The sequence below is a fragment of the Micropterus salmoides genome, unplaced genomic scaffold (genome assembly GCF_014851395.1).
Source record: "Micropterus salmoides isolate LMB-PRFRI ecotype aquatic unplaced genomic scaffold, ASM1485139v1 Ms_hic_scaffold_13, whole genome shotgun sequence".
In the NCBI taxonomy this organism is placed as follows: Eukaryota; Metazoa; Chordata; class Actinopteri; order Centrarchiformes; family Centrarchidae; genus Micropterus; species Micropterus salmoides.
Genome location: NW_024040374.1, coordinates 11,467,107 through 11,489,543, shown reverse-complemented (window position 1 = coordinate 11,489,543; position 22,437 = coordinate 11,467,107). Strand labels below are relative to the sequence as shown.

Genomic DNA, 22,437 nt, shown 5'->3' with positions numbered 1-22,437 from the left:
TATCTTGTTTTGTCCGATCAAGAGCCAGTAAAGCATCAAACCCTCACAACTGAGAAGCAGGACCCAATGAATGTTTGACATTTTACGAGAAAATAGTTACTGTAAACCATTAAGTATCCTAATAGATATCAGCTCTATGTTTCATGACTGTTTTGTTGGAAACATAGGCAACTACTGAGTACTAGTAGTGCTATCAAGGTTTTAGTTTTGAAATAATAAAACTAAATTGGTACAATAATGTAAAGTAACACAGTCTCCCACCTATATTACTGTGGTGTTTTTATAGCTTTAATGTGTAACTTTCTTTATTCAAACTGAAGCAAAGATTGCAGCATCATTTAGACATTGCTGAGTCATTACGATCAGACCACTAGTCCAGCTTTTCTCTGAACTGAATTTGTTATCTTCTAAATAAACTATATTCAAACATGTCTTTTCTTGTACAACTACCACATAAATGGTTTGGGCCATGTTCTGAGTAAATTTGCCTTGCAGTTAACTTCACAATTCAAACAAACAGCAGTTTTATTTCACCTTTTTTAGTTGTTGAATTTTCATTTTTTATCCTTTCAAAATTCTGTGTATATCTACTGTGTACTCTACATTGAATTTAATCCATTTGCCACTCACCTTCTTTGATACAATTTCTTTACCTTGTCTACAGTAGTATTAGGCCATATAATATATCACCAGCAATATTCTTGAATGAATTGAATCGTTTGTTTAGGTAAAAGGTGGCTATATTTCACCACCAAAACATGTTCAGGGATTTCATGTCCTCCTTGTCTTTTAACAACAAAACCGTATCAGCTACATTGATATTGATTTTAGGATTTGGATGCAGGCTCTGATTTATTAGATTGTTACAGTGTAAGACAGTGAGTACACAAGGGGAGAAAGAGGGACATGTAACAAAAAAACTCCCTGGCAAGAAGAACTGGAGAGTTTGCACTTAAATTGTATGTACATTAACCACCAGGACACTGCTATTGCTCTTTTTATATATTAATATATAGGTGGTTTTAGTGTGTATAACAAGAACTTGATAGATTGAGAGTTGAGTGGAAATTTCAGACAGGATGATGCTCAAGCTACTGAGCATCATCATAGACAAAACCTCTCATCCCTTTCATCCTTTCTGGATAAACACAGGAGCACCTTCGGTAACAGACTAATATATCAAGCATCTTGAGCACAACATCTTCATTCGCTGTGAATAAAATCCTTCTCTTTAAAGTCACCCTGCGTGGTTAAACCCTGGGTTACTGTCAACAGCTGGAGCAAGAAGACAAAAACATCAGCACGCTACGTTGGTGCCGCTGACCGTGCGTGATGACGACACCAGAAGGCCTTAGCGTTGTGTGTAACGTAACATTCCATTGAGAAGAAGAGTGGAAAGATGGCGTCCTCTAACAATCCTCGCAAATTCAGCGAAAAAATCGCTTTGCATAATCAGAAACAGGCGGAGGAGACTGCTGCGTTTGAAGAAGTGATGAAAGACCTGAATATCACCAGAGCTGCGCGGGTAAGACCTGCACACCCCGGCTGTTTATGTGTTGTTGCGCCGCTGTTTGGCAGCTACGAACGCTGCGGAGATAACGTTAAATGTTAACGTTGAGATGCTAAGTAGCTAAAGTTAATATTAACGTCCTTAGCTGCGTCAGATCAATACCCCCAAGTGATGTTTTCACTTTGCCTGTTAAAATCATTGCCAGCGTCATTCGGATACAGCAAGCTAGCGTTACTCGTGTACAGCGTTAACTAGCTTAGCTAACGTTAGGCAGGAGCTGTGAATAATGTGCACCTGCGCTCTGTCTGTGGCTGTTTTGAGCGGTCACTGTCATTTCATTGGCAAACAAATTGTCTGATATGTAAAGCACAGGACGACCAGATGTTCGGAAAGTCAGCTGCTAGAAACTTCATTAGAGCAATCTCTCTGAGAGGGCTAAGTTAGCATTTGCTAGCCTATCAGATGTTAACCAGCCTTCCCAGCTGTGGACCCCCCCCCCCCTAACCAGCTTAATGTTACCCTTTCCTTTCGCTCTGTAGCAGCTTGCTATTTTTAACAAAAAGCAAATATCAGGCTGGAAAGTACCTACAGCTCTCATCAACCCACATTCTTCTGTTTACTAGCTCCATGTCTAACAGTTTAATTTAGTAAGCCTACGTTATCGTTAAGCTAAGTCAGTGTAACTTTGGCAACTTTATCCCATCAATGTGAAACAGGTGACTTAACCACTATAGCCGTGCAACTAATGGTTATTTTTGTTATCGATAAATATGTAGATTATCAAAATCACCCAGTATCCCAATAGTCCACTTGTGGTATCCATTGGTAGAATTTATTTTGATAATTAAATTTGATAAGTCGTATATTGTGCAAAAATTCCAAACATTCTGACATTGGTTCTAGCTTCTCAAAAATTGAGGATTTGGTGCTTTTCTCTGTTGTATTTTAAAATGAAGATCTTTTGGTTTGCTGTTGGATATTTTATGATGAACATTTTTCACAATTTTCTGACATTTTATAGACTAAACAATTAATTGATCAATCGAAAGAAGAGATCGAAAGAAATCAAGCAGTACATTCAATGATAATGAATATATCACAGTTGCAGCCTAGTTTACTGTATGAAGTATCACAAAATGAGATCAGGAAAATCCCATTACAATTATCTGCAACAAAACTTATTTACATATTGTGTGTGTGTGTGTGTATATATATATATAATCTCAAACAACAGAGTAAAGCAGCACATCTTAACATTTTAGAAGCTGGAACAATACAATGTTTGCAGTTTTAACTTAAAAATGACTAAAATTATTTTTCAAAATTGTTGCCCCTTCATTTTCTGGTAATCAATCAAACAATCGTTTTACCTCTCTTAACCACAAAAGAATGAACATCTTGTTGCCAGGAAATGTTTGGGCTAATTGTTAGGCCCTGTTGCTGGAAATGATGCCCGCAAGTTGCATTAGGGTAAATCTGAGCTGTACTGTCATTTACTGCAAGGGGAAAAGATTAACTAGTCAGTTTTGTGGTCTCTACCAGATTTCTTTATGTCGCCATTCCACCATCAATCCATTGCATTTGTTCGGTTCATTATCAGTCAGTTCATTACTTGCAAAAAGTGACTCCCATTACAGTGTTTTTGTAATAACACACATTCTTTGCGTGGCTGGTTAAGTTTTAAGACACATGGCTAATCACCAGGTGTGTTACATGGAAAGTAGTTACACCAGCTGTCAGTCAGGTGTCATTCACCTCAGCTGATTTGTCTTCCTCTTGACTGTTCATGAAACAGCCAATCTGCCTGTCTCATCATGTTTCGTCTGTTAATGGTTTCATTAATCTTTCATGTCACCACTTTGGATTGGCAGGCCTCGTTCATATGTAGCATCACTTTTTTTGTGAATCAGACCAATCATTCACTCATGCTTTCATGCAATTTTACTTTGCACAGTTGCAGTTACAGAAGACCCAGTATTTGCAACTAGGGCAGAATCGTGGACAGTACTATGGAGGCTCACTGCCCAATGTCAATCAGATTGGAAATGGCAACATTGACCTGCCTTTTCAGGTGAGCCCTTAGCCTCTCTCGGCTGGTAAATCAATGGCTTGTTCTCGACCAGTGTACCTTTCTTAGCTGTTGGCGATATTATTGGACATACAAAGGTTGCAGTTATCTGTTGTATTGGTGAAAGATTGGCTCAAAAACAGATAATTCCACATTTTTTAAAAGTCTGCAGGTTTAGTCAAGGCTAGGACAGCAGTAAAGTGTTTAGAAATTACCTGCTGGTCCAACCAGGTTTTATCGTGGTTCATGAGCGAAAGGAAGCCAGAAGTCTGTTACACAAGTTCTACCAGTTCTACCCTGCAGTGTAATTTGCTTCCTAAATTTTAAAGTATATCATTGCTTGTCATGGCTTTCCATCTTTAAATACATTTGCCAACTCAAGCATCAATATGGGGGGCCCATGGCTTGACTCATTTTGAAATGAACACATTTGCACCATAAATCCTAAAGACATTATCCTAAGACATAGTTTTGTTGTGTAAGTGAGCTGTTTTGCTGGCCTCATTCACCTGGTGTGTTCACTGTAGAACTCGGTGCTGGATACCAGTCGGACAACTAGGCACCACGGGCTGGTGGAGCGTGTTTACCGTGACCGGAACCGCATCACGTCTCCTCACCGCCGGCCGTTATCAGTCGACAAACACGGACGCCAGATATCCTTTTGTGTTTTTGGAAGCATAAGGTTTTGAGGATGTTTCGACTGGATTCATTAATACTCTGAAGCTTCAGAGGATGCTGGGACATCATTCTTAATCTTGCACTTTAGTCTGTTAGTGTAATTAAGTTGGCATGTTTAGAGACATAACACTAGGTCTGAACACACTGATTTACTGCTCCTCCTCTAGTGATGCTATAATTTATAAGGGTCCTAAAATGCTCACAGACGGAAATACGATACATTTTTCATTTCAACTGTAATGTTTATAGTTGCAATGTCAAACTTAAATTTGAATTCGTACTTGGGGATCTAAATTATATCATGGAAAGCTCCTCCATGTCTGACTTTTAAATAAAATTACACATTATCTTGTCAAAATATAGTCTGTAATTAGAACTTATTACACTGAATACTCCCTTCAACTGTAACAAGTCATGTCCCAAATGGGTTTTAAAGAATTAATAAACAAAAACAATTAACATTTGACACCTCCATAGTGAAGCAGTGTGAGTCATATACAGTGGTTTCTTATGATTATTTATATAAAACAAAATGCACTAGATGCGGTGATCGAAAGAGGAGAAGGCTCTGTGTTGTTCAATAGATTCTGAACAAAGGGTGAGATGAATTGTTTGTTTCATCACCTGTGTTGACAGCCTGTTATTGAATGACACCAGGCAATGCGCTGTATTGTTACACTGCTGTTGACAAGATTATTCTTAGTAATATTAGATCACAAGACACCGTCTGAAACCTTTTTCAAAGTAATTGGATCCCAGTAACACTTTTGTGTGGTCATTTATTATGTATCAGGTCTATTATAGGCATGAAACTGTGGATTAGCTTAGATCCATTTTTCATCCCCTCTACTTTATTAGCCTTAACTAAATTCACATTGACAGCTGTCCTTACAGCTCAGTTTACCTCTCCCCGCCGCCAGACACTAGCTGGAGAAGGTAAGCCTCCTCCCCATGTCCATGTCCAACAAGGGAATGCAACCTCATACAGCTCAATTGCAAAAATTATTAATTATGTGACTCTGCAACTGTGTGGATAAAAAGAAATTCCCAAACTCAGCCAACACACAGAAGGCTGCGTATTGGGCTGTATGAAGGCAAGTAAAGGTCTTCTGACCTCTCATCTTTCTAACACATACAGGACAAATTCGGATTCTGCCTTACACCAGAGCGCCATGAATCCCAAGCCCCAGGAGGTGTTTGCAGGGGGGTCACAAGAGCTGCAGCCAAAACGAGGTAATGAAATATCCAGTTACAAACACGCTGAGCCACTTTTATTTATTAATGTGCAATCCACTAATGCAGGCGGCGAACCTTAAATGACATAAAAGTGTTGATGTCACCAAGAAGTAGATCTAGACCCTTAATGAGATATTTATGGAGTAAATGGATACTTGAACTCTGGCAACGAGTCACTTCAGTACTGTACCAGTACTCAGCAGGCTTTAGAGAAGTAACATCTCTGAATAGAGCTGACTCAAGATGGTCTAGAAAGGAGGATCAATAATTCACTGATTATCCATGGATTATATACTTGTGTGAGACTATGATATAATGAAGCCAAGATCAGCTGGCATCAACTCAGTCTGTCTGGTGGTCACCTTGCTATTTTTAGACGCTAAGAAATCTAGTGAACAGCACTATATCCTGCTTGACTGGCTCGGATATTGATGACTCATTTCTTGTACCGATTTCAATTGTTATGTATGTTGTCATCGCAAGCAACTGTGTCTTGCTGTTTCACTAATTAGTACTGCTGCTAACAGTGCCTGGGACGGAGAATTCAGAGTCAAATGCAGACAAGGATGCTCAGAAACAGTTGTGGGATGACAAGAAGGTACTGACGGGGGAAAAGGGAAGGTCTGTACTTGTACACTTGTTATGATACATTTATTTATATTTGCGGCTCATGATTATGTTTTCTCGGTAGGATGATTCATCAAAACCCAACACGTGTGATGTCCCGGGAATCAAGTGAGCGGTTTAAGTATATTGTATTATTATTGTTTACAGTCAAACACCACTGGAGTATTAGCAGGCTATCAGTCACACAGCCATGTGTTCTCTAGTCCTACAGGAAATGGTCATTATGGGTGTATTAACACAACTGATAAGCATCCTAGTAAAAACCCAAAGGCTGCTGATCAGGCCAAGACTGTTAATCAAGTTAATACAAGGATCCTGAACATTTTCAGATGCGCTTCTGGGTTGGTTTACATCGGAAACATTTGTAAACATAGGCCTACATTCCTAATTGGGATCGGATAAGAAACTCAGAAATTCAGAAAAGGCTTTCATACAGAAATAGCCAAGTTTAAATGTGGTGAATAATGCCACAAAGCATCAGGTTCTTTACTTGGAAAAGATCGGTATCCGTTTTGATGGGTCAAATCACTATGTCAGAAAAATTCAGAAGTTGGGTGAAATAAGAGTAACTGTTCTCATGTCTCATAGAACATGTGTCTTTTAGTATATTCCCATCACCAGACCAGGAGTTGAACCCGTCCGTGCTCCCAGCTGCACACAACACCGGTGGTTCGCTGCCTGATCTGACCAACATCCAGTTCCCCCCTCCACTGTCCACCCCGCTGGACCCCGAGGACACCGTGGCCTTCCCCTCCCTCAGCTCATCCAACAGCACGGGCAGCCTGACCACCAACCTCACCCACCTGGGCATCAGCGCTGCCAGCCATGGTAATAACTTTAGTACAGTGTACCCCAGGTGAGGACATAAGAGACATGTACATTCAGCAGTACAACAGAAAACATTGTTGTTGCCATTTGTCTTGCGGTTTAAATTTACAGCACTTAGTTGTTTTGAGTTCAGTGGGATACAAAGAAACCTTTTATGTGTACTCTAAAAAACATTTTCCTCGCTAGGGATTCCCACCTCATCCCAGCCCACCATGACTGTAACCGGACAACGCCGGCAACCACCCGTGGTGCCCCTCACCCTCACCTCTGACCTCCATCTCCAGCAGTCCCCACAGCAACTTTCACCCACTGTCTCCTCACCCGTTAACATCACACAGGTAGGTTCTGCTCAGCTGACTTAAAGTTGTGGCCTAAAGCTTTGTCGTGTTTTGGTTTGCTGGACTCCCGCTATAACATGAGTGGAGTGACAGTTATCCCTATACAACTGGCTAAAAAGCATAGTCAACACAATCCTATTATTACACAAGTATGTCTCCACTCTATTAGCTATGGTGAACACAATGTTGAAATAACACTCAAACAGCTGTAGTTAATTAAACGTAATTTGCATTTTATGGATCTCGCCTAAACGCAGTCCATGTGCGTCTTTCCTCAGGCCGTGCCAACAGAGTCTTTGACCCTGGAGCAGCAGCTCTCCCAGTACCCCCTGTTCAACCAGCTGACGGCTCAGGCCCAGGCTCAGCTGCTCAGTGACCTCCAGAAGCAGCAGCAGGCCCTGTCGCAGGGCATCCAGCTCATCACCTTGCCAACTCTGGCCTCCCCTGGTACCGCCAGCAGCCCCTCCCCAGACAGCCAGACCACCGCCAGCATCAGCATCAGCTCGGTAAGAAATCAGGAAGTGTAATCAGGAAGTGGGAGCAGAATTAACAGTTAATGTCAATCACCTAATTAAGAGAAACACATCTTTACTCTTGACAACCATTTTTACTCCAGTTACCTTCAAACAAGAGTATTTTATCACTTTCAATTCACTTATTTTCACATTTTTGCTATGGAAGATGCTTGCAGGTCCTTTTTAAAGTTGACAAATTCTTCTCACCTTTTGGCAGGTAGCATTTTCTCAGCTTTTGTGTTGATTAAGGCATTTACAGATGTAGTTGGTTGAATTTGTGTGTAAAGCATTCTCTATAATGCAGCAACTTTAGCTATATAACTAGAGTAACACCTGCAGCTCTTCACGCAGTGGACAAACTAGGTAGCCACAGAGTAGCACCACATCTTTTCTCGTGGTGGTTTGTAATATTTCCCACCTATACACACAAGCATACATAATGAGCAGATCCAAGCCCACGGCCTCTCACAACCCGTCCTTTGAGATGTGTGTGTGTGTGTAACAGGCATGACGCTTAGTGCTAGCTAACCCTCTTCCCTCCAACAGTACCGCAATCAGACTGGCTCACCAGCCACTCAGTCTCCAACCTCCCCAGTCTCCAATCAAGGCTTCTCCCCTGGCGGCTCGCCTCAAGTAAGGGCCCACCCACCGAGCTAGCTGCTGTTTGGGGAAGGGCTTTGCACCTGGGGGAAAGCTAATTGTAGATGAGTTAGGCTGCTTTTCATTCTCTGTATTGGCAGTTAACCACTCATGGTGTCAACAGCTGCATAAATCATTTTTTCATCACCGCTGTCACTGTTCACTGTGTGCATTACAACATGGCGTTTGATGGAGGCCCTGACCAGTTGCTAGTCAGAAAATGTTCATTTTGTAAAAGTTTTAGGAGGATATCTCCATATTTTTATCTATTTTTATATTATAATCGGTCTGGCCGATTATCGGCGCCGATATTCAGCATTTTTCCAATAATCTGCGTGGGTGATTTTAAACAGTTAGCCGATATAATTAATTAATAAAAAAATGCTCTCCTTTGGCTCTGATGCAGCTGCTTCTCAGTCTGCTCGAGGGCTCAAGCCCACAAAGTGGTGAGTACAGTATCCTTCCCACAGTACTAGCTGATTGGTTACAAGTCACGAGTAATAGCCTATCAACACTGACTGTTGTGCGGATATAGCCAATAGAATGAGCGAGCCATCACACTGCAGCCCCTTCCCTCCCCCCTCAGCAGAGCTCCGCTACACACACACGCTGAGCGAAGTGAGCAGACATCAGTGTAGCTTACACAAGATTACCGTGACTACGGCCGTTACTGTAAGTAAGTACAGCAAAACCAGCTATACTAGTAAAAGGCTGATACGGCATCAGTACAACAAGCAGGAACGTGCACAAAGCGATATTTTAATCTGTTTCATCCACCGCAGCTGTTTTTTTTGGTTTTACACAAGCACATGTGCTAGCTCGACTCATAGCAAGTTATAAACAAGCTAAATCTCTGTCTGTAGCCTTTAGCTGAGATGCTAGGTACCTTAAAATTTTGCAAACACTTGTAAACTCAGCTGCTTGTTGAGAGAAACCAGTTCCCCTCTACAGCAGCAGCAGAGGGAGGAGGAGGACTGAAACTGACTGACATCTTTTTTCTAAACTTCACTCAGTATTTTGATGTCAGAAATATAGTTTATTTTAAATGTTCCATTTGTTTCCAGTGAGATACTGATTTTATGTAGTGACTTTTCTGCTGTAAACTTTACTTTTGTTGCTGCTCTGAAAACAGTTAGTAGTTATAAAATATTAAATTTGATTACTGTTCTGAATTCTTTTTGAAATAACATATTTTTAAAAAGGCAATTACATAATGAAAAAACAATGTATCAATTAAATCCTAACAATATAAAATAAACACAATAAAAATGGCAGCAGGTAAAGACAAAGTTTATGATAATTTATAAATCGTAGTTAACAAGTCCATCTCTGGGATGGAGTTCTAATTCATTTAATTTACTATTTATAAAGATTAAACATGATAATTAACTTTAATCTTGTTATTTTTAACAAAGTTTGTGTTATTCTTTTTGACACCAAGATTAAACATTTTAAAGCAAATGTTTATCGGTTCCACATATCGGTCATTGGTCTAATTGGTTACTAATAATGGGGATCGGCCCAGAAAAAAACATATCGCTTGTTCCCCACTAGATATACTTTTTTTTTTTCTTAAATAACATACTGTACATATGCAAATAGTGAAACATGATGATCTTGCAGAATATGATGCATTGATTAATCTACCCAACAGAATATAAAGTAGTTAAAGTTAGCTCAACCGTAAACATCTACAGCAATGAAATTCAACACACACATTAATGCAGTAGTAATATTAATCAAGAATCATACAGTCTAACATTAACCAAGCTGGCTAAACTGGCACATTTACAGAAATGTTTTTTAATGTGCACTGTCCCTGTAATTTTAAACTGTACAAATAAAAAAAACATCATATATAATTGTAAAACGCTGACGGGGACCATTTTACTGCACAGTGAGTATTTTAAGTACATTTTGCTATAATACTTATACTGTAATGAGGTTTAAATTGCAGAACATCCACTTCAGTGAAGTATTTACTTGTAGTGGAGTATTTTCAAAGTGAGGTTAGTATTGGTACTTTTGCCTAAGTAATGGACCTGAATATTTCTTCCACACCCACAGTCTAACTGCACCTGTGTTTTACAGGTCGAGCTTTCCCTTTTAAGGACGGTGGCTTTGTGTGAGAGCCTAGCAGGTTTGTTGTGAAAGCGAGTCTTTCCCGGTGTGTGAGGGGTAGTTATGTTACTTTAGCCAGCCAAAGTCATTAAACCATCTTCTCTTCACGATAGAGTTGGTCCAGACTGAAGAGCCAGCTGGTTATCAGCATTGTAAATTATGAAGCTGTTTGTTAAAATTTTCAGCTTTACTGTAACACATTTTTTTGGACAAAATGGTAATATGCTCTAGCTCAAACTGTCACACTTCAGAATAATATTCTGATTACTGTGAGACTTCATTTTCATCAGTCAGACTTTATGGTGAAACTCATTTGTCTTTTCTGAGTCAGGAGCTTCCCAGCAGCTTGTTGGAGCACAGAGCTAAACTCTGCCTCAGTTTACATGTGCTAATCACATACACACATGAAACATATCACTCTCACTAAAGGGGAAAAGTCATCAGATCTCTGTTGCGTCTTCAGTAAAACATTTGGCTTGAAGGCAAAGCCTGCCGCATGTGTCTTAATAATACACTTTCTGTGATTGTTTTTCAATGTGCAAGGCCACTTCATGGCAAAAGGCCACACATAGTAAAGCAGTTATTTTGTCAAAATCAGTACAACTGAATCACTGGCAGTGTTTAAACAGATAATGTAGTTAAAGGTGCCCTGTGGAGTTGTAAATTGACAAAAGTTATGTGGACATCCAGTGTTACTCACCAAAAAGCATTATGTGTATATTTGAGGTCCAACAAACGTGCATTTCCTTCCTCATAAAAAAATTAGTTGTTGTTGACATCCATGTTTACTGGCTTGCAGTCTTCTTCTCCACTGTCTTTGTCGGCACATGGCTGCATATCGTGGTGTGTTACCGCCACCTGCAGATCAGTGGAATGAAGTGAACTAAACATGGACCCATTCATATAAAAGCAGCTTTATAACTAGAAGTCAAAACGCCACAGGGAATCTTTAAAGTGAGAACCATAGACCTTATAAAAGAAGTGGATGTAGTCACAGTGACATCACCCATTGGTTTGTGGACTAAAATTTAAAGCCTCAAATTTGGCAAGGAGGATGGCACTGGTTAGTTTGGTTTGCAGAGTGTATCTGTAATTCATATTAACCTGGATGCCAATTTTGGCTAGCGAAAAATTGGCCTGAAAAAATTTACTTACCGGAAAATTGAACAGCCGACTCCTGATAAGCTTTTTCAACGGCACTCAAATTTACACAGTGCAGTGGAAACGAGTCACCTTTAAACTGATTGACAGGTCTACCTGGTAGTCACTTGTCAATCACAAGGTAGCCCCACCCTAAAGCATAGTAAGCTCTGCTTTATCATCTATTTTCCTCTAAGTGGGACCATAATTTAAAATGAACATCATGCTGTATTGAAGAAGACTTGAAACTAGCGATTGAGATCATTAGATTTTTAAGGCACTTCCACATTGGCTGAGCAAAACGAGCCGCTGCTGTACAGCAGAGATGTGCAGGTGACCAAATGGTTTGGTCAGCTCTGGTGTTAATCACACAATATTATTGTAACGGCAATAAAATTACATTTATTCATTTAGCTGACACTTTTATCCAAAGCGACTTACAATTGCTATACATGTCAGGTCGCATGCCTCTGGAGCAACGAGGGGTTAAGTGTCTTTCTCAGGGACACAGTGGTGGATGGGTAACAGTGGAGGATTGAACCCGAGTCTCTCACACCAAAGGCAGGTGTCTTATCCATTGCCCCATCACCACCCAATATCTTCATTACATTTTCTCCATTTATTCAAACCGCTATAGAAGGCTACCTGCCTAATTGACAACATGCCGACATCAGACGCACACCCATCTAGAAACCAATCAATTGCAAGCATAGGGCGATGCAGCTAACGTAGGTGATGACAACAGGACGCAGGTATGTCTTGTATAGTTCTTTAGTGCGCTCGTATAATTGCAATGTTAAACCAAAACTAACTGGATCAAATGTATAATATATAAGTAAAATGAGAACCTTGGGTTAGATTTTTAGGCGTAAAAAGCCCCTGAGTCACCTCGGGTGCATCAGGGACTAAAAGGCTATCGTTAAAATAGTTTGTGTGGGAGAGAGAACAAGGCCTAGTCCTGCAGGTGGTTAGGCCAGCGTGCAAGTTGAGCTACCTACTGTGGAAATGCTGCGCTATGCAGTTTGGTACAACTGAGATGATTTCTGTTCAGCTGAAACAGTTTGGAGCATGCGCTCATTCTTGCTGGAGTCAAATCTGCACACCAGAGGTGGTGAGTTAGTTATACCAAGACCAACAGTAGTGATGGACTAAAAATATCAGAATAATACTCAGGTGGACAAATACCAGAATTGCCCTTTTTAACAGGTTGATTTGTGTTTGTGTCAGTGAATAGGGCTACCGCAGTCAACACCTCACTGCGCTTTTGTGTGACCTTTCCACAGGGATGGGACAAACAACCACATCACGCTCAAACTTTCATTTCATGTCTTATTTTTTTATTTAGTTTTCTCCTTGTGTTAAAATGATTTGGTGTGTCACAGAACATCACTATTTCATTTTTTTTGTATTGTTTTATTAGGCTCCTTTTTGTCTCTGAACCGCAACAGCCCTACCCATTTGCTTTGGATTATTCCTTAGTTTGCGTTTTGCTTGTGTTATCTGTTATTCCATGGCTAAAATGTCTGCTTATAACTTGGCTTCTGGCTAATTTTGTTTTTGTGTCTTAATTGTAGCTGCCCTCTTGCCATTTATTCCTAATTTTGTGGGTGACTTCTCTTCCTCCCAGCACATTCCTGTAGTGGGCAGCATATTTGGCGACTCCTTCTACGATCAGCAGTTGGCATTGAGGCAGACCAATGCCCTTTCTCACCAGGTGATACAGAACGCACAAACAATAAGCAGCAATGGCACAAATGTTTTCTTTTGATAGCCTCTGTGTCACCGAGGATTTCAATAAGGACTATATTCACTGGTCTAAAGATGTGTTGTTCAGGTGGCATCGATTAGAACACCCACAAAGCAGTCTTTTTGTTTCTTCAATCTTGGTTGCCTTTAACAGTAGTCATACAGACTTATGATTCCAATAGTTACAGTGTGTGGTCTGCCAAGAACAAAATTAGCAATAATCAGAAACCTTGATGCTGCATCACATGAACAGAGTTATCACTCTGCTTAATACATAACCAATATTCATTCATCACTAGAAACATAAAGTTACACTAGCAGCTGGTGTAACTCATATCTCTGTCAGTTACAAACATAATACAACTAAGATAGTATAGTAGTTGTCCAGTTTCATTTTAGCTAATAATCTCCGCTTAGCATGCTAACAGTTAGCATTGAGACCTGTTCTTTACAGCTTACAGAGTAGAACATAGAATGATTCCTTCTTTACACTTACTTATAATCAGTCACGCACACGGGCAATCACACAAGATGGACCACGACTAATTCAGGCAATCAACTCTACTCTCATGAAGATATGTTACAAACTCCACCCGCATTGGGGAACTATCGAAACTGGAACTAAACTCGTGTCCGCACACAGAGGCCGCCGTTAGGCAACTAAATCATCAAACAAAGTCTTTTATACACTCTGACTGGACAATTCTGTACTTTTTAGCTGGAGCAGTTCAACATGATTGAGAACCCCATCAGCTCCACCAGCCTTTACAACCAGTGCTCCACCCTCAACTACACACAGGCCGCCATGATGGGCCTGACCGGGAGCAGCCTACAGGACTCCCAGCAACTCGGCTACAGTAGCCACAGCAACATCCCCAACATCATCCTAACAGGTACCATTGAGTGTTATTCAGGAAGTTATTAGGTTGTAGCTGGCGCACAAAGTGGAAACTGGATTTTACAGGGCTGCAAAAATTCCACTTATCTTTGCTTAAGCTGCACCTTACACTTGTAGTACTACCCCAATAAGTAGTATTAAGTTTTACTACTTTCCCAGGCTGAAATGAGCCTCTACCCTCTTCTTCTTAAAGCACAAGCAAAGCCATCTGTCATTTTCTCTCACCGGTTTTATGTTCAATGAATGATACTATAGCTTTCCAGAAGTTGCACTATAAATACATAATGTGGAGTAATTTATTCAGAAAGTGAAGTATTGATTAACAGTAACATTGTACTAGACATAGTGACAGTTGTGATCTCGGCATGCAGCGACATTGCCAGAAATATGTCCAATGGTAAAATAAACAAAAAAAGCAGTCTGACGATCACCCGGGTTGTAAACAATTTTCCAGCTCAGTCAAATCTATTTGGACAAGAAAACAATGAAAAACAGTAAAAATACTTTAACTTACCATTAGGGGTGTGACCAGATCTCATGCCACGATATTAAAACATGACGATATTTCTTGCTGAAGTAAACCGTGTTTTGCAGTATCAGCATGACAGTGTTTGGGTAAAATTAGCATAAAAGATGTAGCGTAATGAGGCAACGGGCACACACGTCACGAGAGTCCCCTCAGGGAATATCTGTGGCGGCGTTTCAAACCAAACTTGGTAGCGGACAAAAGGCCCGGTCCTTCCTGAGCAACAGCCAGTTACTGTTAGTTCGGAACACATGTTCGGAAGTAACGCTGCTGTTATCGGAGAATCACTAAGCTTGTCTATTAGATGTAAGAGGTGTCACTTGGTTTTATTTTCGTTGGCCAACTTTTGTATTAAAATGGAATATTTTTTTGTTTGCTTGCTGGGATCCAGATTTATTTTTAGATATGTACTCTTGTTGAGATTTCAACTGAGATAAAGACTTATTCATTAGTGGTTGAACTGTTTTTATCATGTACTGAAACACATGTGTCCTTTGTGCATGCAAACACAGCATGTAATATTTTTGTGTAAATATATTGAATGAACATTATTTACTTTAAATGATGCCTAAATAAGCTGAATGTTATTCCTGTGGAAAAAAAAAAAAATACAGGCAGTTTAAAAAAAAAAAAGAAGAAGAAGTTAATTTCAAACCCTGGAAGCAACATTTCAAAATACACCTGCATTGTTTTGCATTTTGTGACTTTCAGTCGAATGAAAGACAGTTTTTCCAGTCATATTTCGTCATTGAAAATTTCTTCAAAATAGTGTTAAAATATCGTCTCATTCTTTTGAACCCAATATCGTGTATCATCTCGTCTCCTGAGCTAGGTGTATCGTCACACCCCTTCCTGCCTTACTTGCTGTAGTTTTGCACGCTCATGGTTTTCCTGTACAATGAGGAATCATTAGTGACATCACGGTTTCACCTCTAAATAAAGTCTTTTATATAATTTGGCTAAACTGTTTTTTACAACCTGTATGATTCAGTCCACCTGTTATTTTTGGCCTATTGGACCTATTTTTAGTGATGTGACAGATCACTACTTTGGGAAGTGCTAAGTTATTGGAACTGAGATAGAATCAATAGCAAGATGTTACAAAAAGAAACCCAAGTTCTGATAGTTAGCAACAGCACAAATGTGCAGACGTGTAACAATGTCTTTTCAAACATTTCAGATGGTGGCATTTTTTAAACTGAAAATATTGTTTTTTAAGTAACGTGTAAAATAACAGATTGATTTTAACTAATGAAAATATTTATGGATAATGTTGTCTATACATCGTCAAAATTACAAACATAACCAGTATGCCATGCTAGGAACTAGCTGGCTAAGTAGTTGCTGTTTTTAATAATTACAAAATGCGAAATACTTCTTTTAACCTCTTTGACCCTGTGTAAAAATGTTCACATGATACTTGCTGAACCTGCCCCGTCTTTCTCAGATGTCAGTACCCACTTCTTTCTCTGATGTCACGTATCTCAGTCACAGGGGAGTCTCCTCCGAGCCTCTCCAAAGAGCTGACCAACTCTCTGGCGGATGTCGGCGACGTCAGTTTTGATGCGGACTCTCAGTTTCCTCTGGACGAGCTGAAGATCGACCCACTCACCCTGGACGGACTGCACATGCTCAACGATCCTGACATGGTGCTTGCTGACCCCGCCACCGAGGACACGTTCAGGATGGACAGGCTGTAGCGTAAGAAACTGACTGTTGCCAAGAACAAGAAGAAAAAAACTACACTAACTTGTGAATGGAGAGAAATAAAGGGCAGGATGAACCCTCTCCCTCGTTGCATGGCCGTCTAGCTGTCCGACCTCGCCCTCGACTCCGTGAAGCCCTTTGAAACGATGCGCCACCAAAAGACAACAGGGAAAAAGACATCCAGTGGCTTGCCGGGTAATGGCCTCGCCATCGTTTTGAATGAGATTGGTCGCTCAGCGCTTTCGCTAGCCTGCTGTGTTTACAGTGTACCATTACATGCCACATATATTCCAAAAATGCACATTGACTTTTTTTTCCCTTTTCATATCCACTTTAATATTTGTTTTGTTGAAATTTGCTCGTAGCAGGAAGCTGCTAGGACATTGGGCAAAACCGTACCCGTTAGACCGGCTGGGTTAAAAAAACAAAGAAAAATGTTCCATAGCCGGTTTGCTTGTACCCTGCAATCAAATGAATCGGTTTTCCCATCGTGCCGTAACGGCTTTCTATTTCACACTCAAAGCTTTATTTTTGACAACCAAATGTTATTTTCATCATGTACTGTATGTTTTGATGTATTTATATGTTCTATTTATTTGGTTAAAGATTTTATATTCCATTTCATAATTTAAATTTGATGCCAAAATGCTCTCTGTAGGCATATTGTAAAATTGCACTGATGTAATTTGTGTCTATTTATTAATTACTAACATATTTATATATGTGTTTGTTGAGCTACTTGGTTAATGAAGGAGTGCAAAACCTCCCCATAGTTGCTCTTTGGTGTTCGATGTGCCATTCTCTGACGTAGGACGTGGTAGACGTTGCTATGCTGCAGCCCAACGGTCAAATTAAAATATCATAGTTTTTAGCACAGCTCCAGAAAATGCTGCGTGCTCCAGAAATGGGTCGGTTTTATGCCACTTGAATTAACTTTTTCTGAGAAAATCATCAGGTATTTCTAGAAACTAGAAAGCAAGAAAAACATGGCCACATTAATTTTCTGCCGGTGAAAAGCCAATAATATATCCAGACTGAACTTCTTCTCGGTGACGGAAGCGGTCTGTTTTTAAACACTAAAATCTTAAATCTTTTTAAGTCGTCACTGTGAAATCACCTGATTTTGCCTTACATGAGTATTCTACTGTTCTACTTAAGTGTCTAATGTGACAGCGTATTTTCGTAACTTATTGTAACATTTTCTTGTATTTGAGAGGAACTTAAGTTTTCAGTCAGTGATATCTGTGGTTATGTTGTGTAAGGTTTGACAAATCAATGTACTGTATTTTGTATCGGTACAGTTTATAGCCAAATTGTTGGTGTTTTTTTTAAAGTGGGGCTAAAAATGAAACAAAAAAACAAATGAAAGGATGGGTTTGAAGTATTTGAGCAGTGCAATTATGGGGAGGCTTTTGCTCCTTGACGGGGAAGCTCTAACAAAAACGCTAATGACCTTTGCCACAGAAATCATCAATAACAAAAGTACCTTACAAAGTATAGGGATTTTAATGGCCAATTATATTATTGAAGCCTCCAAATGGTTGTTTTCATAAGAGTTTATGAAATAAGGATTTTTATTGTAGAACGTCGGTTTACTCCATTTAGTAAACCGGATATAGTACATAAAGCTTTGGTTTAAGAAAGAATGAGTGTATTTATATATCTAGTATTGTACGCTATTATTCTACAAGATCGGCCCCGTTCCATTCAGTATTACAGACAACAAAAATGGTGACAAAAACAATCAGGGATGTAGTAGAGTCTAAAATTGTTTACGACACCTTGCCTATCGGAAAATGTTTACACGAGTTTCATCTGAAAATGTATATATTGATTTCAACTACATCCATGACGCAGTCTCCCTTGCCAAAATGTGTGGAACAAAATCACTCAAGTCATTCACTTCAGATTTCTAGTCTGCGTTTTGTCAGAGTTTCCCTGAGAGGTGTGTTTAGGTGTGTGGGATCATGTTTGCTATACTGTAATGTTCATGTACAGACGTGCTAATCATTTACTCACCTAAAGCGCTGTTGGGAAGGCTTTCCACCCACCTACCCCCCATCCCCGAATAGGAATCACGTTTGGTTAACTGCACACCTCTGCAGTTGTACAGTTTGTTTCAGTTGAAGTGTTTGTCTGCTGTAATCCTCCATCAAAGGTTTTGTTTTGCCTTGCCTTGCCAACAGATCTGTGATTCCTATGCAAATGAGACAAAAAAAACGCCCCTTAAAGGAAAAATCCACCTCTGATGTTTTATTGTTTAACACATTCTAGATGTTTAGCTGGATTTTTTCTTCAGAAATGGTGTTGTATTGGAGGCCAAGGCCAAACGACAACAACAAAAAATACCTGTAAGAGCTGTTAATGGTCAGCTTAGGCAATTTTCTCTATCAGTAACACTTAATGAATATATAATGTGAGATAGCAAGGCTATTTACAGTGCTCAGTCATTATTATTGCTCTGTGAAGTCTCCATAATAAAGTCCCAATTAATCATTTTTATTTTATCTAAATTATCTTTCTTCACCGGCTCCATACTCTTTTACAAAATGGTTGAAAAAATTTTAATTATAACTTCGACTAAACAGCGAATGCCCGGCTTAGTTATTGCCAATTTTTCAGTCGATGGTCAAATTTGTAATTTAGGAATTCAATGAAAGAAAAATGTAAATTCAACTAGTTTGACTATATGAGTGCAGGACATCCATCGAGTTTTGCTCTGGTGCTATGACAATCAAGTGAAATCGCACGCTGAACTATAAATTTTTCTGCGTCAGAGGAACATCTTAACTGAAAGGCGTAAAGCTAAATCCAGCCTTACTTTGAGATGAAGTAACATTGGTTTCTGTTTTTTTTGTTTGTCTTTTTTTAACCTCTCACCCTGCCACGTCTTCACTTGGTAATTTTCTCAGTCTTTCCAGAATTCTTCTCCACCTTAACACCTCTCTTCCTGTGTGATTATTGTCTAGAAAGACACCCGTTCTCTTTTATCCTGAAGGAACTGACGCTAAATCGGGCGTACTGTTAATGTTTTAGATCACTGAAACGCTATTAAAACTATTTGTTTGGGCCACATAGGAGGAAGAAAAACTTAAAAATGGTCCTGGAAATGCACGGCACTTCACCAATATTATCTTAAGCTGGATTTTTCCTTTAAGTCACTGAAACAAATGTATATTTATTCCTTAAAAAAATAAGCATTGTGTTTGAGCCAAATGTCACTGCTGCATTGCCAGTGACTTTGAGTTGTTCTGTCACTTCCTTCCTGTCATCCTGTTGAATACTAGTCCTTCACACTGACCTTGTACATATACACTATAGCTGAAACAAAATGCATGACTAAATTGACAGTCAAAACCTCTAAATGAAGGCCTTCTATATGTCCGCAGGTTTGAGTTGTGGAACATAAAGTCTAAAGGGATGCATGTATGGGTTTCTCCTGGGCAACAGTTAACTCAGTTATCTGTTAAGTGACTCTGTTACCTCCATCTCTGTATAATGCTACTTCACCAATGATAAGAGAATGTATTTTCTGTGGCAAGTGTCCCAGTTTTAGCCCAATGACCTGATGTTTTGGAGGTTTTGGTCCTGTCACAGTCAGACCAGACTGGTATCTCTCTGCTTTCAGTCCTCCCCTTGTTCTGACTGTTGCTCGCTCTCGCTCTCTCTGTCTCTCTGTCTCTGCCCCCCCCCCCCCCCCCCGGCTTGTGCATCGTTTGCATATGTGGACTCTTCTCATCTTCTGAAGCTTCTGCATTACACAGTCAACTGCATAACTGCATGACATGATAGACATGTTGAGCGGATTCTCATCAGTTTGATCTAGCCATGCTCGTGTGTTTTAAGGCATCAGATGCTTGTTTTATGTTGTGGCTGCCTATCATGGTAGGTTTTGGGCTAGTGTCATTCGGTTTTGTTTTTCTGTTTTTGTGCTTTAGTCACAAGTGTTTAGTCCACTAGTTGTTTGGCACTTTATTTGCGACTTCCTGGCTTTTGAGCAGGGACTGTTCTGCCCTATGTGAATGCTGACTGTTTTACTCCCGATGTATACTCCGGAGATATTTTCATGTGAAAGAAAAGATGAATTCTCTATTTTCCTCTGTAAACTTTTGGCTTGTCTTGTTTTTTTTGTGTGGTTTTTTATCAGTGAAGATTTTAGAGGATGCAAAACTAGAAAGGGCTTACTCCAGTGCAGCTTGTGCTCTTGTGTTGGAAAGGAACTGCACTCCGAATGTATTTCCTTGTTGGTCATTTCGGCTTTAGTAGTTAGTTGCGTCCTGAAGTGAAGCAGTTTTTGACTTTGACTGCACATACTGCCACTACCAGAGTACTGTACGGTGCTGCGACACAGTCTCACTGGGACTCTAAAATGCAGGTTACATGTTTTGGACATGTGATTGGAGAATGTGATTCCATCAAAATGATAACATGTCAAACAACTCTTCTCCATGTTTTATCTACCCAACATGTAAAGCTTGCAGGTGTAATAGTAGATGTTGCATGTTGTACTGGAGAAGACTTGTTAGAAACGTTGAAGCTCTCACTGGTCTACACCTGTACCATATAACGACATGTGACAAAGGTATTAGATGCCTTTTTCAATTGTCACAGGTTTGCTAACAAGGTTAGCTAACAACAACGATAGCAATGGTAAATATTTGAGTTTAGTTAGGCAGCTAATACACATTTTAAAGAGAGGAAATAAAGGCATTTATTAGGGTAAAAAAGTAAACTTTGTTCTAAAATGTCTTTGCCTGATCCTGTCTTGGTGGAAAAACAGTTACTTCTTGCATGCAGAGCATGTATTTGCATTTTGAGACTCGGCAGTGATTTCCAAAACATTTGCTGAGGTTTTAGGAATGTTAACATGTGGAAAGCAAACTTTTCAGGCGACGAACGAAAGCTGGAAGTCCATTTTCCTGACAGATAAGATGAACAAATCACCTCAAAGTATATTTTCTACGCGTTGTAAAGTATTTTGTTTTGACTTATCTGCTTGTTTAAGTCTGAGCCACTACTAACGTGCATTGCTTGATTGCACAGCCCGTGTTTATGTTGGGTGAAAAAGCAGTGAATCTAAATCTTGTCCCAAACTGATTAAGCAGATGAGTTCAGCTCAAACAGGAGTCCTTCGTTTCAATGCGTCTCGTGAGTCCCAGGATGAAAGGAAAGAGTTGCTGCTCGGTCTTTACTGCTTGTTCCTAGAGTGTTTTAGGTCTGAATAAAATCTCCCTTTAATAACCCGGGGTTTTCTAAATGACTCTACAGCTCTCTCTGGAAAAACAGTTTAAGTTCCACCTAAAGCTTATAGTGAGAATAGCATTATATCACTGTTGCCCTGTAAGTCGTAGTAAAAGATCTGTAGCTATTTATTTGTTGCCATGTGATTCTCCTTATGTGACCATTTGTTTATAAGATGAAAGAAAAAAATGTCAATTAAATTGAATGTGGAAGACAGATTCTTCTCTGCACATAGTCTTGATTTGCAGAATATGCCGGTTTAAAAAAAAAACTGTCCGATGTCATTTTAAAACACTGCAGCGTGTTGCTGTGGACATGCATGGTGTTTTCAAATCCTGTTGTATATTGTCTTTGCTATCGTTTCTATTTTGTAATCTGTATTTCCAAATGCAAAATTTAAAAGATTATTTTGGATATGTGCATGCTTGTGAAATGTTCAGAATGTTGATTTCCACTAAAAGCTGTTGAGTTGGGAAAAAGTCATGTCTGTTACTTAAAACCAAATGCATTACCTTTTTTCAGTGTAGCTATTATATGATAGGGCTTTACCATTAATACATTTAATTTAAAGAGCACCTTTCTGGATATTTAAAGACCCAAAAATATATTATTGTCAGTC

General features: G+C 39.6%; 1 protein-coding gene across 4 annotated transcripts; it reads left to right on the top strand.

The window, feature by feature from the left end:
- The first annotated feature begins 1,356 nt into the window (after positions 1-1,356).
- Positions 1,357-22,036, top strand: crtc1b (CREB regulated transcription coactivator 1b). 4 transcript variants are annotated; one of them, XM_038715560.1, is made up of 14 exons: positions 1,357-1,525; positions 3,465-3,581; positions 4,106-4,231; positions 5,131-5,192; positions 5,395-5,489; positions 6,005-6,090; positions 6,184-6,227; positions 6,724-6,947; positions 7,134-7,285; positions 7,564-7,791; positions 8,347-8,433; positions 13,328-13,414; positions 14,165-14,339; positions 16,318-16,447. In XM_038715560.1, the coding sequence occupies exons 1-14, from the start codon at positions 1,400-1,402 to the stop codon at positions 16,341-16,343; spliced, it is 1,635 nt and encodes a 544-aa protein (XP_038571488.1). In that variant the 5' UTR covers positions 1,357-1,399; the 3' UTR covers positions 16,344-16,447. The 4 variants fall into 4 exon arrangements, with proteins under 4 accessions (XP_038571488.1, XP_038571486.1, XP_038571485.1 ...); XM_038715558.1 differs by having other exon boundaries at positions 1,358-1,525; positions 6,020-6,090; positions 16,359-22,036; XM_038715557.1 differs by having other exon boundaries at positions 1,358-1,525; positions 16,359-22,036.
- Positions 22,037-22,437: the final 401 nt, after the last annotated feature.

Coding starts and splice junctions, on each gene's coding strand:
- crtc1b (XM_038715557.1), top strand. CDS start 1,400: ATGGCGTCCTCTAACAATCCTCGCAAATTCAGCGAAAAAATCGCTTTG. Junction 3,582..4,105: donor ACATTGACCTGCCTTTTCAG/GTGAGCCCTTAG, acceptor TGTTCACTGTAG/AACTCGGTGCTGGATACCAG. Junction 6,228..6,723: donor TGTGATGTCCCGGGAATCAA/GTGAGCGGTTTA, acceptor TGTGTCTTTTAG/TATATTCCCATCACCAGACC.